Consider the following 16,977-nt stretch of genomic DNA (forward strand, 5'->3'; position numbering starts at 1 on the left):
AATCTTACAAATGATCTCACATCAGCACGTGCTCTGTTTCCCTTGTAATGTCACTCTCACCACTGCACAGCCACATGCCTTTTAAAAACTTTCAGGGATGGTGAACCCACCACTTCCCTGGGCAGTCTGTTCCGATGCTTGGCAAACCCGTCCACAGAACCTCTTTCCTAATATCCATCCAAAACCTCCCTTGATGCAACTGGAGGCCATTTCCCCTCATTCTATCAGATTTCATAACTTTATAACACTGGAAATTTGACTGCAGACAGGAACACTGAGCCCTCTTGTCCAAACCAGAGTAGCCAGCAAGCTAAAGAGCCTGAATATCAAGTCCAGTCAGGAAGAGCAGAAAAGGTTGCTTGGCTGATGCCAAGAAGCCAATCAATGGACCTGAGCAGTTGTTGATCATCATTTCATATTATCTGGTTGTTAACTCCAGGGCATCAGCACTTCCAGGGTTTAGTACCAAGATCCTGCTACTCCTCCTCTCTTGGGTTTAAAGGTGCTGCTGCCACTCTCCCCACCATGCTGCCCTAAATCTAACCCTGCCAGAAAATGGCTACAAATTAGGGCTGTTCCCATGTTGCCAATTAAGCCTAATTAAAATGGGGAAAGGATTGTTTTTCTTCAAAGAGAAATTAGGTTTTGAGAAAGGCACTAACTTGGATGTTGCTGGTCTGATTCCTCTTTTTCTTCTCTCCTCCTCCTCATCACACAGATCCAGATCCATTAACCAGAGCTTTTGGTGGGAAAGTCATGCTGACCTCAGGGTTTGCTTCCTCCAGCCTTGCTCTGCACTTGGACAGCCAAGGACAACACAGGCTCCCAGCTGCTGGGGCTGCACCCTGGGATACTCTGGGTCTCTTCTCCCAGGTAAGAAGCAACAGGACAAGGATAGTAGGAATAATTTCTTCACCAAAAGAATTGCCAAGCACTGGAACAGACTGCCTGGAGAAATGGCTGAGTCACCATACCTGGAGGTATTTAAAGACACTCAGATGTGGCACTCAGGGGCATGGTTTATTGGTGCTTGGCAGTGCTGGGTTAATGGCTGGACTCAAAGGTCTTTTTCAACTTAAAATGATTCTATAAGTCTGTGGATTCAAAAATCCCAACAGCAGGGACTCACCCTGCCTTTCCTGACTGGCTCCAGTTCAGTGCAAACAGGCATGAGGACACAGTGCAATGCTGCCATCCCATGCCTTTGGAAACCCCAACCTGGGAATCCCACCTTCTCCCCTTCAAAACCCACTTAAAGGTCAAGAGATTTTATTTAAAAAAAAAAAATACATTTTCTGATCTTCTAGCCTCAGATCTCATGTAATGTAGCTGGGTCACAAGCTGGAGTTTTGTTCTGGAAAAGGATTTCTGAAACTGAAAGCTGAGCAGCTCACAGCATCCCCTAAACTTGATTCCTGGGCCAAGACCACTGAAGTGCTGGATCAGGCCAGCTGAAAGTACAATCTCCTGACTCCAACAGCAGACCCTGGGAAGGGTTTAATGCCTGGAATGAATTTCCCCATGAACAGGAGAGGATGCTTTGTGCATGGTACCCCCTGATCGATTCCTCTCTATGAAGCTGCCCAATTACTTCTCAAAGCTCTGCAAGAGTTTGGCAACCTCAGTAGCTCACAGAGATGAGCTCGACCATTGCAGGCTGTGTAAAGCAGTGCCTCATCTGCCCTCTTTGAACACACCAGCAACTGGTTTGTCTGCTGCTCCAGGTTCATGTGTTTCAGAACAATGAATGGTCTTTTTTATGCACCTGCTCTCTACCATCATTGTAAGCAGCTCTTCTCCATCCTAAGATATCCCAATCTAGTCAATATTCCTCAACCAGAAGCTGCTCAGAAGACTTTGATCACCTTCAGTGCCTTTCTCTGTGCATTTTCCTGCTCTCCTGTGGGTGGAAGGAGGTTGGGTGCAGCACCTTCAGGGCAGCCCTGCGGTACCAGCACTGGCTGAGAACCTCTGCGTTTGTCAGGAAAACAACTTTTTTGCAAGAGGGGTTTAACAGCTCCAAAGCAAGCTGTGAGCGTGACATCCCCAGTCTGATGGGCAAGGAGCTGCGTGTCCCTTGGTCACTCGGCTGAAGGCATTTGCGGGTTTGGAGAGCCAAGAGTCACTCCGGAGTCTGCAGTTCAATCCTGCCATCTGCAGCTCCCGCCTGGAACTGCGGCAGATCCTCCTGCCCCACAGGAAAACTCCTGCCGGCAGGTAGATGGCAAACAACCCCGCGTTGGAATTACCTTCTCAGGTGGAGGTTCTGGGTCCAACATGCCCGGAGGTGAGGAGAAACAGGGCTTGGAGAGGGATGGATATACTGTAAATGAGATAAAGCCTTTTATCGAGTGATTAAGTAGTTAAAACACACGCCCCTGGCAAATTAAAATGAGAATAGCCTCGAGGGAGAGTCTGCTTGTCAGCAGTACAGGGGATTAAAAACTGTGTTGTTTTCCAGTTCTTTTACAATTTATCCATTTCAAGGGGGAAAAACGTGTTTGTTCAAATGCTTTGCCCAGGAAATTCCACTTTGCCAAAGCTTTGTACGCCTTCAGTGCTTTTTTCATAAAATCATAGAATGGTTTGGGTTGGAAGGGACCTTAAAGATCAATTCCCTGCCACCAGTTCTTCTGCCAGCGTGTCCCTCGAGCCACCCCGTGCTGGATCCTACCTTAACTCCAGGAGCTGTCAAAATCCCCATCCAGATCTCACCACTTCAGATCCCTGCACTGGAGGAGAACATTGTGCTCCATCCATCTGAGCTCCTGTATTATACATGACATGGCACATCCCCGGATTAATGAAGGCTTCATTAAATCAGAACATATCTTGTCAAAAAGAGAGAAACAATCTGTTCCTGACCTAAAAATTTCTACCTCTGACTTTATACCACTTGAGTCTCAGGCCTTTCTAAAGGTTCTTCCATTGTTCAGTCAAAAGCAAAGGGGAGTTTTGGAAATCCTGTCCCCTTTTTTATTGTCTCACTGTGGAGTTAGAGAAGGAAATAATTCTTCCATGCCTTGGTTGATTGAACAAAATCAATTCATCCATGAAGTGTCTTGAAAAACATGAATATCTGCATAAAGGCCTAATGCCAGTTATTTTTTTGTTAATGCTATGTTAGAAGTACATCATTCCATTCAAATAATCAAAGGCTCTCGCTTAGTATCTCATGCAAAATTGCCTTCTCAGTAGCAGCAGTCTGTTCATTAGAGAAATGACTTTTTTTTAATGTGTGACTCATGGATCCCTCTAATGTAGGTCAGTGGGAATGTGTGTCAATCCACCACCAGCCTGGCAGCACAGAGGGCACATCCCAGAGGCACAGCCTGGATGGCTCAGTGATGATACCACAGCTTCCTGAGCCTTTCAGCAGCTTTGCAAGCAGCCTCTGGCCCTTGCCTTCCTCAATTTGGTGCTTCCAGCTCGACAGAGCAAAGCTGTTTGCTCTGCTGCCTCTGGGATGTGACTGCTGTCCAACTGCATGACCCTCTCCCGACCTCGAGGATGAGGTGAGTTATAAGACCTTCAAGAGAATTTGCACAAGGGTAAAACACCAGAAATTATTTTAACAAATGTGGTTTACTGGGAAAAGGCTTCTTCTATCCCCTATTCTGAATTTGGCTTTAAACCCAGCCCTCTAAGGAGTGCCTGCAAAGCTGTGCCTTCACATCTCAGCAGCAGAGCTGAGTGATTGCAGATGTCTGCCTTTCCTAGGACTTGTTCACATTAAGTGAACATTAAGTAGGAGAGTTGGATCCATCGCCTGCTCAAAGAGCTGGGCCAAAAGTGCTGTTTCCCAGCATCTGTGAGCATGAAGTTGTCAGGTGAGCTGCTGTTGGTGCCTGGAGGGACACAGGGTTTGTTAGCCCTCCATGAGGTTATCTCTGTCAGCGCCAGGAGCAGCAGCAGAGCCTGCAGGAAACATATTTTCCCATGGATGTGCTGACCCAGGTTGCCATTCAGGAGTATGCTGAGATCTCCTAGTTTGCCTGGTGTGACTTTCCCAGGGCCCCAGGATTTTGTTCCAGGGCAGTAAAACACAGAAACCTGCCCAGAGCATCCCTGCAGTCACCTCTGGCAGCAGTGCTTGCTGGAGAGGTTGGTGCTCACACCAGAAAACCTCTGCAGAGGCACAGAAAGTGCTGCCTTTGCTTCCCTGTGCTCAGAAACGTCCATGCCCAGCTTCAGACTCACTGCTCCTCTTCCTTTATCCCAGCCAGGCCACAGAGTCTGCTCGTGCCCCATCAGGCTCAGGCTGTTTCTGATGCCTCCTTTCAGGAAGAAGGAATGATGTCAATCCCTCCTTGATATCAACTCCCCTCCCAAATGAGGAGTTTGAAATGCTGAGTGTTACAAAAATGACTCAAAAGCTCAGAATTCCCCTCTGCTGCCTTTAATGAGAATTCTGCCTGGCAAGCAGGGCCCAGAAGAAAATATCCAGGTTCACCACAGTGCATTGATCTCCCTCTGGCTTCCTACTATCATCAGCCTGGTGTGGAAGGCTTTGGCCAAGGGACTTCCACGGTAAGCAATGACATGTGGGAGCCATGAGTCAGGCATTAAATTCATCTTCTAAATTTGATTAAACATTGTGCTGGCCATTACTGATTACTCTAAAAGCTTGAAACTGTATATTTTTTTCTAATGGGGGGAAAAAATCCCTTGGTTTTGTCTGATATAATGGTGGAAGGGGAAGCTTTTATGCCAGTGTCTCAGAGAAAAAAATAAATCAGAGAAATTAAAATCTGGCACCCATTGCCACAATTTTCTTTGAACCAGCATTCTTCTTGCAACCCAGTAAAATTGAGACAGCCTCAACTCCATTTCACATCTCCTATCACCTCTGAGTTCTAGAGCACGTGGAATGCTGGTTCAAAAAAAACCCAAAAACATAACCAAAACAAAAAACCCAAACAACTAGACACATTAAAATTTCTACAGGTTAATGACTGTGTTTAGGTCTTGCAATTCATACACACCTTTGGTAAGCAAAGTACCTTCCTGCTCCATGGATGGAGATGTAACTTGTGTCCCCCAGAGATAAGGAGAAGGGGTTTTGGGCCACAAAATCCGAGGATGATGGAGAACATTCACCCCATAGCTGTGCCTCACATCTTGTCTCAGCATTTCTCCCTGCATGGAGCTGGGAACCATCATTACAGCCCAGCACCTCGACATCATGCAGACAAAACCAGTAAAGAGGAGAGGAGGGTGGATATAAGACACAGGATGGGCAAGAGTCATTCCTCCCACTTTTCACTGCAATATGCCTGCACATTTTTTATTGTGAGAAAGCTCTACTCCACTAAGCTGTTTTTTCCCTGATTTCAGGCTAAAAGATCATTTGCAATCTGCTCTGCTGACTCGAAATGCCTATGGGATATCACCCTAGAGAATACACATTCTATTGAATACCAAGTACCTTTCATATAGGCAATACTATTCCTTCTCTCTCTCCATGGTAGGTATTTCAGCTCAAACCCTGGGAATGCTTCAGGAGATGCATTCATCATCTGGCTGAATAATTCAGCGTATGGAGATGATATATTTCCTCCCCTTTTCTTGAATGCATTGCTTTTAAATGCATAATACTGTTTGCACAATAATCTTTCATCTTGCACCACCAGCCTCCATACAGAGGTATTTCTGTGGCAGTTTTGCCTTTGATGCTGGATGGCATCAAACCTAATGGATGGCATGTAAAGCAAGCAAATAATATTTCCTCAAGTGGAAAGCTGTATGTATTATTTCATCAGCACCAGCCTCACCTGGACCAGTTTTTCTCTAAGGGAAGGGACATAGGTTGGCTCTCCTAGACCTTTGGTATCCCAGAAAAAACATCGAATTTCCTCGAGGTGCTACAGCAAAGATCCTTCCCGTGGTGGTTTAGGGAAGGAGGGGCAAGGGAAGCATTTAAGCCTTGCAGTGTTTCAGCCCTTCCCAGGGTCTTTGTGAGGAACAGGTTTGTGCCTGCCAAATGCTGGGAGCAGTGAGATGGGAGCTCAGGCCAGGGAGCCTCTAGATGTCACTGCCAGGCAGCAAAAATTGACCTGAGTGCCACACGGGCTGGGGACACCTGGCCCAGGCATGCAGGGTGGCAGTGGGAAACCTGCTCTGAAGAGGCTGCTGGGCTTTGGGACTGCCTGGGCAGCCCCCTCCCCAGGGCTGAAAATGTGCAGCTCTTGCAGGGTGCAGGTGCAAGGAGTGTGGCCAGGAATTGCAAGTTAAGGCATTTCACTTAAGGAATTCCTAGATAAGGGCAAAATGTTTCAGCTGCAGCCCTGCAGCACAGAGATCCCAAAGACAGGTGCTAAGGCTGAGCACAAGAATGCCAAATAGAGCTGGCACCCCCACCAGAGAAATGATCCCAGCATTTGTCTGTGCTCCTGCTGAGCCACCTGAACATGGGGATGGGGCTCTCCTGACAGAATTTCTGTCTGCCTCCTACTCAGAGAAGGACAAGAACCTCTTTTGAGAAAGGGTCACCATCTGGCTGAGGGCAGCAGCAAGAGCTGAGGCACCTCTCCAGGCTGGTATTCCTCCACTGGAACAGCAGTCCCTCACTGCTGCACCCTTGCAGAGATGCCTGGGGCTCTGCAGCCCATGCTCAGGGCAGTTGCTGTGGCTGCTCCCTGGTTTGAGAAATGCATTGCATTAAGAAACAAAAATAAAAATCATTAGTGCACACCATAAAGTGCATGGACCAGTGGGCTGCTCACAGCCAGAGTCTAACCCAGCCTTCCCTTCTCCAGCCATGCATGTGGTTATGGAATAATGACCCCTTTAAAATGTTTTTTTCCTTGAAAAATGTTACAGTTACTCTGTATAAATTGCAGCAGCAGTTTCTCTGTGAGAGATGTGAGGCACAGCAGAAGGTGGAGGAGGAGGTTCAGTTACTCCAAAACTGGCCATGGGCACCCCAGTCTCCCATCCCACCACAGCAGGATGTTCACTGAGGTATTCATGGGCATCAAACCACAGATTACTCACCCAAGGTGTCTGGGAAAGCCTTGATCCAGGCTGCATCCAGGAAACATCTTCACTGAGCAGGCTCTGTAGGTAAGATGTGTGAGAACTTCCTCCTCTGTCCATCCTGGGATGATTCAGGCACAGCCTTTGCCAGGCAGATGTAACACATGGGGCCTTTGGGTCTCAGGAAAAGGGCAGTAAACAGCAGAGCTTCAAGATTACACCCAGAGATTATGCCTGCAGGGTCAGCTGTCACCACTTCTGCACCAAAGTCCTTCTAATGCTAATGGCTGGCTTAGATTCTACCTAATTTCATCAGCTCTATATCCCATCTTCTGGGCTAGGGAGTTCAGCATCACTAATCTCATCTGCTTCAGCCTGCTTCTTACCCTCTCCAGGGCTTTAGCCTCATGAAGATTTAAAAATAGAGCATTTGTTTGAGGTCCTTCTCTTCAATTTCTAGCAGCACATTCTCTTAGGGCTTTTTCAGACTTGTGTCCCTGAGGACTAGGAACAGATTTTAATAAAAAAAATTAGTGAGGATATTATCATAATTGGATGAATCTCAGAGCCTTCACAAGTGCTAGAAACCTCATGGGGACCACACTAACATTTCAGAGCTGGCAAACACAGATGATGTGCCCAGAGATTTTAATAGGGGCACCATCCCCAAAAAGTTGGCCTTCACAGCCTAATCACAGAAAGATGATCACCCCACTGATCTGAGCTGCCTTGTTTTCAGTGTTCACTCTGTATTTGTGAAATGTATTAAACTTCTTGTTGCTTTTGGAAATAATAGTCACTGCTGTATTATGGCCAAATCATCATTGCTTTCCTCCTTTATTGACCCTTTTATTTTTTTTTTCTTCAGGCTACCAAACACCCTTGACTTTGCTTGTGGGATGGTTAATCAACAAGTCTGTCACAATGATGGATTCCTCCTGAATTGTTGCTTAATTAGCTCGGTTGGAGGTATAAATCAAGTGGAATACCAATTCTCCCAGTGCCACAGACAGGCAGCCATGCTCGGCATGACAGCAGTGAGTTATTACTGTGCCCTGGTGCAGGATCAGCCTGCAGGCTCCAGCCTAAAACACCCAGAGGGGCCTGGGTTGGTCCCTGAGAGTGAACAGCCCCAGAGCCACACAGGGCTGGTTGAAGGGCTGGGGTGGAGCTGAAGGTGGATCTGCAGGGCTCTGTGCCTGGGACACTCCCCAGAGCATCATCCCCAGCAGCTGCTCACATGGAGACACCTCATGGATGGGAGGTGTTTCTCACCTGGGGTGCTCAGGGTCTGTGCCTGCTTTTTGATGAGGAGGAGGCATTGCAGGCTGTGGCCAGGCTGAGTTGTGAGACAAGGATCTTTGTTTCCTGGCAGGCAGAATTGCCTTCCACAGAAAGCCAATTACGCATCGCAACAAAAGGAGAAGTAATACAGAGGCTGCAAATTAAGGCTTTTAAGATTGATCTTAATGGCTTGGTATTTTTATAGATGAGACTTTCACACAACAGGAATGTGTTTAAGCCAGGTGACTTGAACTGAATTTTGCAGCTTTAACAGAGGTGACTTCTCTGCATCCACAAAGAGATTGTTCCCAGCAGGTCTGAGCCATCCTGAGCACCCCTGAACTGTGTGGTGGAAATCAACCAGAAGTACTTCAGGTTTTTTAATTACCCTTTTTTGAATTCCCAGGCTAAGCTAAATAAACCTTTTTCTGAAATGGTTCTACTAATAAACCTTTTTAGCAAAGCATATTTGTTTTTCCATGGCCCCCTTTTCATCTTCTCTCTTTGCCAACATTTTCAGAAGGCTTAATTAATTATTAACCATTTCAGGTGGAATGTGTAAGTCCCACTTTGAAGAAGGAATCAGTTTGTTCAAAAATTACTGGAAAATATTAAAATAGCCTACTTTTACTGATTTCCCTTTCTCCTCATTTTCAGTGGAAGAGTGGGTTCAGTGACCCCTCTTGCCTAGGACTGACCTATGTGAGCAATGCTCTCCAGGTTGAGGAATGAAGCAGTGGCACAGACTGACCTCATGACAACAAAGATCCAGGTCTCACCTTCACCTTGTGATGTAGTTGCTGCTCCAGTGTGCAACATCTCACTGCCAAATGGGTGAATTTATTGCTGGCGTGTGGATGCCTCGATGGAAACTTGTGCAGAGGGTCTGGGTGAGGCATGGTGTGAATTATATTGCCATGGCAACCCTGGATTTCTTTCATCCATTGACATTTGCATCCTTCTTTTTTGGCATTTTCACAAATAGAGTCTTCAAAGATTTTTTTTTCAATAGCTGGGTGGAATAGATCACTAAATTTGCTGTTATCACCATGATAAAAAAGTATGAAAATGAAGTTCATGTGTGGGTACAGAAAGGTTGCAGTTATTTTGCAGGTTTCTGTTAAATTTTTGAACAGGAATTATGTCTGAAGGAGCCCTACATTTTTAAAGACATCAGGACAGAGGAAGAGAATGCAGTTCAGATAAACCTGTCTATTCCCAGACAGTCCTAATATAGATTCTGGAAGTCAGAAAAAAAGCTCTGAAAAATCTGTTCTATATCTCTAATATGCCACCCCATTGCTGTAGCAAATAAAATGGAATCCTTACAGTTGATGAACTCAAAAACACTCCAGACTTTTTTTTCCTAATTTATTAATAAAAAGCATAAAGAAAATCAAAACACTTTGAGTGTTATTTATGAATTATGCCTAATTTCTTCATTCATTTTCTGGCACTTACAAATGGCACACAAGAAAATTAAGAAATAATTCAAATAGAACTATGTCTTAACTGGTCTTGTAACCTACATAACACACACTCCTTTCACACAAAAGGCATCAGTCTATTTTTTTTTTTATCAGTGGAGTTAATGGAGCTGCTCCTGACTTCTGTACTATTTACAGGAAGATGAGAGGAGGTTACAATCAACACTTCCAGCTTGCCCAGACCATTAAGTACTACCAGCTTGTCCATGGAGTGCTTTCATTAGCCATTCTCTCTCCAAGGCACCTCCAGCTTGCCTGGAAAAGACTCTTCATCCCAACATCTGAGTAGCTGGCTTCATTCCTTCACAGTGATTTTTCAAGAACTTCATGGATGATTTTTGTACGGGATGGCCTTGGGCACTGTTCTACAGAGGAGGAAGAAAAGTCACCTGAAACAGAGGTAAAGAGACTCACTTAAAACACAGACAGCTTCAGGTCAGCCTTTAGGAATCACTAATGGGAATATTTTTGCCAAGAGAATTTTCTCAGTGAATGCCAAGTGTGTTTTCCCACATCAACCACAGTTTGTTAGGCTCTAGTTTAAACAGTTCTGGTCCTCTGAGGGTCTCCTGTGCCATGACTGCCCAGGCTCCAGCTGCAAGTTTCTGCTAAATTGCTGGAGTGAACTGCTTACAAACACCCTACAGGCAGGATTTCATTCCAAACCGGTAACTCAAAATTATGATTAATTATATATTCCCAGAAGTTAGGATCAGTTTATGAATGATTCATGGAGAAAAAAAAAAAGATGACTAAATAGACTATGAATATAATTTGCAAGCAATAATTTAAGCAACTTCATCTCCAAAGGCGAGGTCCTTCTCATGTTTACCTAATGATAGTCTGCAGTGCAAGTGCTGAGTGCAATGTTGTGGATATTTGTTGAATATATGTTGATGTTTCCACACATCAACACATCAAAATGCAGGTTTGCTCTGTCCAGAAAGGACAAAGGGCAGACTTTCAAACAAACAACTTTTTGCAAGCAGAGCTCAGAGGGATGAAGGCATCCCAGTGCTGATGCCCAGATGGACACACACTGGATGTAACTAGGAGCCAAGAGGGAGGAGCAGCAGGGCACAAAAGTCCTGGAGTGAAGGTGAAAGACAGAGCCATCCCTGCCTTGGGTCTGAATTTACCATGATGTGTCCCTGGGGGAATGTAACTTAAACCCTGCTTGTACATTTCCCCTTCCAGCTTCTCAGCAAAGCTGGCATCCAATGCCAACTGCCTTCAGAAACAGGCTGTGAGACACCAGAGATGCTGTTCATGTGTATTTATTATTGCAATTCCTGTCTGTAGGAAGGCTTATCTGGTTGCAGTTCATGGATTTTGAAGAATGTCACAAGTTTGGGTTTTTTACTCCATTTTTGAACAGGGCTGATAAGGAAAGTGTGTGACTTTGCCCAAGGATGCTCCATAAATTCCAGGGGTCAGCTGCCCCGCCACTGCACATTTTCTCTAAGGATTGGGTTTCCTCCCAGTTTTCTCCTCAGTGACAAATGTCTGGGAGCAGCACTAACACTTTAACACTGCATCTGGAACAGCTGCATCCCAGAGGGTTAGCAGAAGCACGATGGCTGAGATGGTTCAAGGATGTAAACACAGCACAAGTTTTTCAGGAAAAGGCAGAGTCTTTCACAAGAACCAAGCAGCAAAATTGGAAAGTCCAGAGGGAAGAAGACCCTCTCTAGGGCTGACATGCAGGGAGAAAACATCAAAAGAAGCCCAAAGTAGGGACTGCTGCTCAAATATAAATTCAGTCAAAAATGTGAAACCAGACTGACCAAGAAACCTAAGTGACTTCATATCTCCACCCTCTGACTTTACATTTGCTGCAGTGTAAGATATGCAGAGCTAATTGCACCCCTCAGAAGAAGACAAAAAAAGAAGTTCTGCTCACTCCTCTATTATCTCAGGTAGGGGCAAATTTCTAGCTGAGCCATTGGTAGTCTGCTTAACTGGAAAAGTCATCAGCAATTCCCCAGAAAAAAATAGCCCAAAGTCCAGTTCCCTTTGCAGCCTCTCATGCTGCAGCTCCCATCTCTTCCTCTCTTTCTCTCAAAATCCCACATAACCCCAGGGTGAGCTTCCTGCAAGGCTCCCACTCACATTTGCTGTGGCCACTGTAAGTGCCTCACCCTCTCTTGACTGCACTGAGATTTCTTACCATGAGCTCTGGCATCTCTTTAGGTGTACATGACAAGAGTCAGCCACTAGAGAAAGGAGAGAAAATGTGCATTTAGATAGTGATGGCACACCAAGTATTCAGATGTGTCTCAGGACATTCACAGATAACCCAGTGACTGTACTGCACAGGAGAGTTAAGGGATTTTGGAACTGTCTCTTTCCCTGATTACAATTCAGACTCAGAAACACTTTCCATATGTTGTTTTCCATGATAAATTATTGCAGCAGCTGCAGCAGGAGCAATTGGTGGGAAAGGATGGCACCTGCCTGATTGCAAGTGGAAAGGATAGCCCAGATTCTGGAGACCTGGCTGTCCTACAGACTATCCTATAAAATAGGTTCAGGTCCTCTGCTTGCAAACTGTGCTCTGCCCTTGGTGCAAAACAGATTTACTGAACTGTGAGGCTCTGCACTAACCACAGACTGTACACAGGAGCTGGCAAGATTGTGAAAGGCTTTTTAGAAAATCTTTTTAAACACTGGGTTGTCAAATAACAGTCCCCAGACTGATAAAATGCAGTACTCAGGCATATCACTATGGAGCACAGCAGGATTTTTGCTTCAGACTAGCTGATAAAAAGCTTGATGTATCCCCATTCAGCCAGCTATCCTTCAGGCTGTGCTTTTAAGACAAACAGCAGCAGCAAACATTTGTCTGCTGTTTCTTTCTTAAAACCAAGATGGTTTGCAATTCCGGATTAACAGATGGGGCAGTAAGGAATGAGGACATGGAAACTTTTTTTTTTTTGGTCGCTTCCTCAAAGTCACTTTGAGCAATGTTTCCAGCAATGACAGGCTGGTGTCCTTCAGAAAAGACTTTGTGCTTTGGCCATGGATGGCCACCTCTGAGCTTTGCATGAATGGGGTCAGGGAACCCCAGGGAAATGCCTCCCACACAGGATGTACCTCCAGCCAGGAGCAAAACCTCATCACCCACCATCCTTAACTTCACCCTTCTGCCAACATGTGGTCCCACTTTGGAGCTGGAGAGGAGAGAAGGAAGGAACATTCTTACCTCCATTGCTGTCATCGAAATCTGTGATCCGCCCTCTGCTAAGTTTTGGAATGCATCTAGGGGCAGAACAAAGAAAATCTTATTTCATGAGGAGGAAGCAAGAATGCAAAGCAGACACAAGGCTGTGGCAGCCGAGGAGCAGAGCTGCAATCCCTGTGCTGGGATGCTCTGCCTGGCTCAGGTGTCCTGCCTGGCCATATCTCATTTCTGTGCTGGGTACCCCCTCTGCCTTGGCCCCAGGATCACAGCCTGGGAAGGCATCCCAATTTCAGGGCCAGAATTTGGCAGAAGTGTAGGGAAAGGCAGTGCTCGATGTGGCTGCTTTCATCTCCTCTCATAATTTGTTTCAATTGTTTTCCTGCCTGAAGACTGACAGGAGGACAGTGAACTAATGAAACACATCTTCCCACTGGGAAACTTTCTGTTGGTCCTTTTCCATCCTCCCTGGCAGTGAGTGATCACAGTGTGCCCTAAAGAAAGTGTTTCTCTTGAAATCATTAGTATGCCTTGCAAGCTTTTTGCAGGGAATATAAATGCAGATGCTGCTGTTATTCAGCTAGAGTTTGAAATTAACATTGCCGAAAGTTTTTTTTTGACAGAGCACTTTGCCATCAGAAAATTTAAATCCATTCAAATATTGTTATTCTATGTGCATATTTATATTGCAATATGTCTAGGAGAAGTCTTCAAACTCAAGTGTTTGGATAAACTCAAAACACAGTATTTTGAGGGGTTTTATTTATTTCGAAATTACTTTTCTCCTAGAAATGCACTGTTATAAACAGTAATAAAAAGTTGAAACAAATTTAAATCTGTCTATCCTGAAATTACACATTTCTCTGGGAGCCTGAAGTCTCCCACCCTGAATGGAAAATATTTTGAAGCCTGCCCAGCCTTAGCAAAAAGGCTGCTGGGAGAGGGCAGGAGCAGGGCACAAGGGCTCTTAGGAAACCTCCAGAGCTCCTGTATGGCCCAGAGCAGAGAGGGAAGGTGACACAATGGAGCACATCCAGCCTACAGCGCTCTGGAGAAAGGCACAGAGCAGGGAAATCCTTGTGCTGTGCCCACTCCCTTGACAAGGCTGTGTTTGCAGGGCTGGGCTTGCACCCAGCAGTCTTTTTAGGAAAAAATGGCAGCGCTGAAATTACCTCCTCTGGGCAGAGGTAAGTGCCTCTTTACTGCTTCATTAACTCCAGTTAAATAGAATTTGCAAAGAAGCTGCTGCTTTTGGTTTGGGTCTCATCTCTGGCTATCTTGAAAGGATGAGTAATGATTTAATGGGACAGATTTTATCTTCCCTGCTGCATTCACATCACCATAAAGGTTGACTGCCTTTTATTCCCACTTGGCACCCTTATCCTCTCCTGTAACAAACTTATTCACAATGATCTGAAAAGTTTGAGAAATGTATTCCACATTAAACCCTCTGTAAAGTGATAACTGAAAGAGTTGGGAGCATTTTAAGATTCTCATTACAGACAGCAATGAAACTTTTAGAGACTCCTTTCCACACGGATGCAAAGAATTTGTCTTTACATTGGCACTTACAATGTAAGAGCATCTTTTTTAAATGAAAAAAAAATACTGTGGCACTAATTTAGGCATAAGAACTTTCATCTACAGCAAGTGACATGTATAATGACAAAAAATAGGTATTTACAAGCTATCTTTTTTTTTTTTTTTTAATGAAAGCATTAAAATCAGGACACGCTCTGCCTTTCAGAGCTGCTTCTGCTGTACTCCCTTGAAATGGGATTTTCGGCAGTGTCATCCAAGCAGATCTGCTGACCACTATTGGCCCATTAAACATCAGTACTAAAAACACATGGGAGAAAATGAACACTCGTTCCATGCACTGTTGAAACCCAGCTCATTCCAAAGTTGAAATAAATTGCTGCAGTGATGTTCTAGCACAGGGGTCACAATTGCTGATTTTGTTTAACTACCAATATCTCCAGTCAAAAAGCTTATTACTAGAGTAGCAAAAATTACAATTTTGTAAAACAGAATTTCCTTTCCATTTAAGCAAAGGCTTATTCATAGCCACTCCCTCCCTGAAAGTGCTAGACAATAACTGGAGACAACACAGGGCACAGGTTTGTTTATCCACTGAGAAGGATACTGGACCTTCTTACTGAAAAACTGAGACAACTTTACTGAACCCTGAACTGCTCTCTACCAGCCAGCTGCTCCAGTAGGCAGGAGATAAATCTGGCTGCTGCCCAACCAGGCTGCCCTGCCTGGACTTGGGGCAGGTTTGCTACATCCGAGCTATGCTGTCAGACACGTATCCCTATGCCTTGTGTGGTGTCCCTCGTGTCCTGCTGCTGCTGCCAGGCTGGCTTTGCAGGCTGCCCCATGCCCCGGCACTCACGGCTCATGGTGTCGAGGCGCAGCATGCAGCACACGAAGTCGGAGAAGCCAAGCCTGCCGGCAGCATCGCCGTAGCGCAGAGTCAGCAGGCGCAGCAGCTGGGCGCTGGTGGACAGACCTGGGGAGGAACCAGGGACACACTGTGAGGGATGAAACAGCTCTGGGGGCCTCCTGCACAAAGCCAACAAGCTGGGGACACCCTCAGCACCCTGCCCTGTCACACACAGCAGCACACCTTTCCCCACCTTTGTGCCTAAGATTTGGGGTAGGGTAATGGAAAACCAAAGTCGTCTTACTCACTGACTCCCACTGTGGCTTAAGGCAGCAAGCAGCAAACACTGAGCTAACTAATCTACTGTTATCTTGCTTTGCCTTTTTAGCTTTTCTTTTCCATGAGAAAGGGTGTTTTTCTTTGGCTCATAACTGTGAAAGTCTGAGTGTAGCATTTACAATACCACTGGCTCTTTCTGCTAAAGAGGCAGATGCCGCATGCTCATGCTATTATGCAGCATAGCATGGCTGGGATTCTTAATTTTTACATTTTCTCTTCTATTAGAAAATGGTGAAGGGTGCATTTCTTTTTTATTAGCTGATTATTCAGTATTTGTGTCACAGACTTGTTTGGATGGAAATTGGTATTCAATTGAATGAACAAAAATTGCTTTTTAGAATGATTCTTTTATTAGTTAAATAAAACTACCCTAAATGTGCTGGCTATATAAGAGGAATGATTTAAATATATTTTGCACTAGAAGCTGATTTGCGAAACAAAAGGGAAATTTTCTGCAGAGAGCTGGACTGATAGCTTTGGTTTAATGCCTTCTCTGAGACTTCAGAAAACTCTCATTTGCTCACTCCAGGTTTTAGTAGCTCAGCTGGATGTGAAGTAACTTTCCTGCTTTTTCAACCAGCTCTAAACTTTTCAGTTTTAAATGAACTCATCATGGAGCTAAATTAGTTGAAAAAGCAGAAATAAAAGAAACGACTTCTCTACACCTGTGTGGGGAGAGATAGAGCTGAGGAAAGTGGTTTAGTACCACCACTGACAAACTCTGGTTGCATGAGCCTAGTTGGAGGTCTCCAGCAGGAAGCAGGTACACAATGCTGAATAATTAAAGAATGGAAGTACATTTGGGTTTAAGATACATTTCAAATTAAGGTAAACCTGATTTTATATTCTTTTCATAGGAGATAACGACAGTAATTAAAAAATAAATCTAATTAATGAAATGTCTTCTTTGATTCTGGTTTTAAACTGCTGTAGCAGTGAGCAATTAATTATATTTTTAACGTTTTGAAGACAGTGGGAATTCAATCAAGCTCTCTCCAGAGAGAAGATTCCAGCAAACATTGCTTATGGGATGCTACAATGATGTCTTACACTAGTAAAACACCAACACTTTGGCCTGGTCAGTCTGGGATATTCATGCTCTGAAATCTGCTCACCTGGCAACATCTCTCAATTAACCTCATCAACGAGACTAAAAGGTCAGTCCTCTCTGCTCCCAAGATCTTTCAGCTGATCTGTAAGACTACTCCCCAAAAATCTTATCTGCTGGATTCCTCCCTCTGGTTTTAGCCAAGCTTTAAAATACAGACTTGATGTTTCCCTATTTATAACAATTAGTTTGAATCATTTGCTGTTCCCAA

At 44.8% G+C, this 16,977-nt stretch overlaps 1 protein-coding gene and 1 long non-coding RNA gene across 5 annotated transcripts in view; one reads left to right on the forward strand and one right to left on the reverse strand.

Annotated features, from left to right (window-relative positions):
* LOC146439139 (uncharacterized) overlaps positions 1-9,655 on the forward strand; it is a 29,645-nt gene extending 19,990 nt beyond the window's left edge. Inside the window, exons 6-8 of the long non-coding RNA XR_014850683.1 lie at positions 719-873; positions 5,338-5,467; positions 7,847-9,655. This is a non-coding gene — a long non-coding RNA (uncharacterized LOC146439139). The remainder of the gene's footprint in view (positions 1-718; positions 874-5,337; positions 5,468-7,846) is intronic.
* Positions 9,656-9,673: 18 nt separating this feature from the next.
* CAPN13 (calpain 13) overlaps positions 9,674-16,977 on the reverse strand; it is a 65,280-nt gene continuing 57,976 nt past the window's right edge. For all 4 annotated transcript variants that reach the window (XM_085054640.1, XM_085054637.1, XM_085054639.1 and 1 more), the window contains 4 exons: positions 15,329-15,445; positions 12,955-13,010; positions 11,920-11,965; positions 9,674-10,138 (listed from right to left, as the gene is read on the reverse strand). In XM_085054640.1, the coding sequence (XP_084910766.1) occupies positions 11,939-11,965; positions 12,955-13,010; positions 15,329-15,445 (200 nt within the window). In that variant the 3' untranslated portion in view covers positions 9,674-10,138; positions 11,920-11,938. The remainder of the gene's footprint in view (positions 10,139-11,919; positions 11,966-12,954; positions 13,011-15,328; positions 15,446-16,977) is intronic.

The sequence above is a fragment of the Lichenostomus cassidix genome, chromosome 3, assembly GCF_008360975.1.
Source record: "Lichenostomus cassidix isolate B80296 chromosome 3, HeHo_3.0, whole genome shotgun sequence".
Classification (NCBI taxonomy): domain Eukaryota; kingdom Metazoa; phylum Chordata; class Aves; order Passeriformes; family Meliphagidae; genus Lichenostomus; species Lichenostomus cassidix.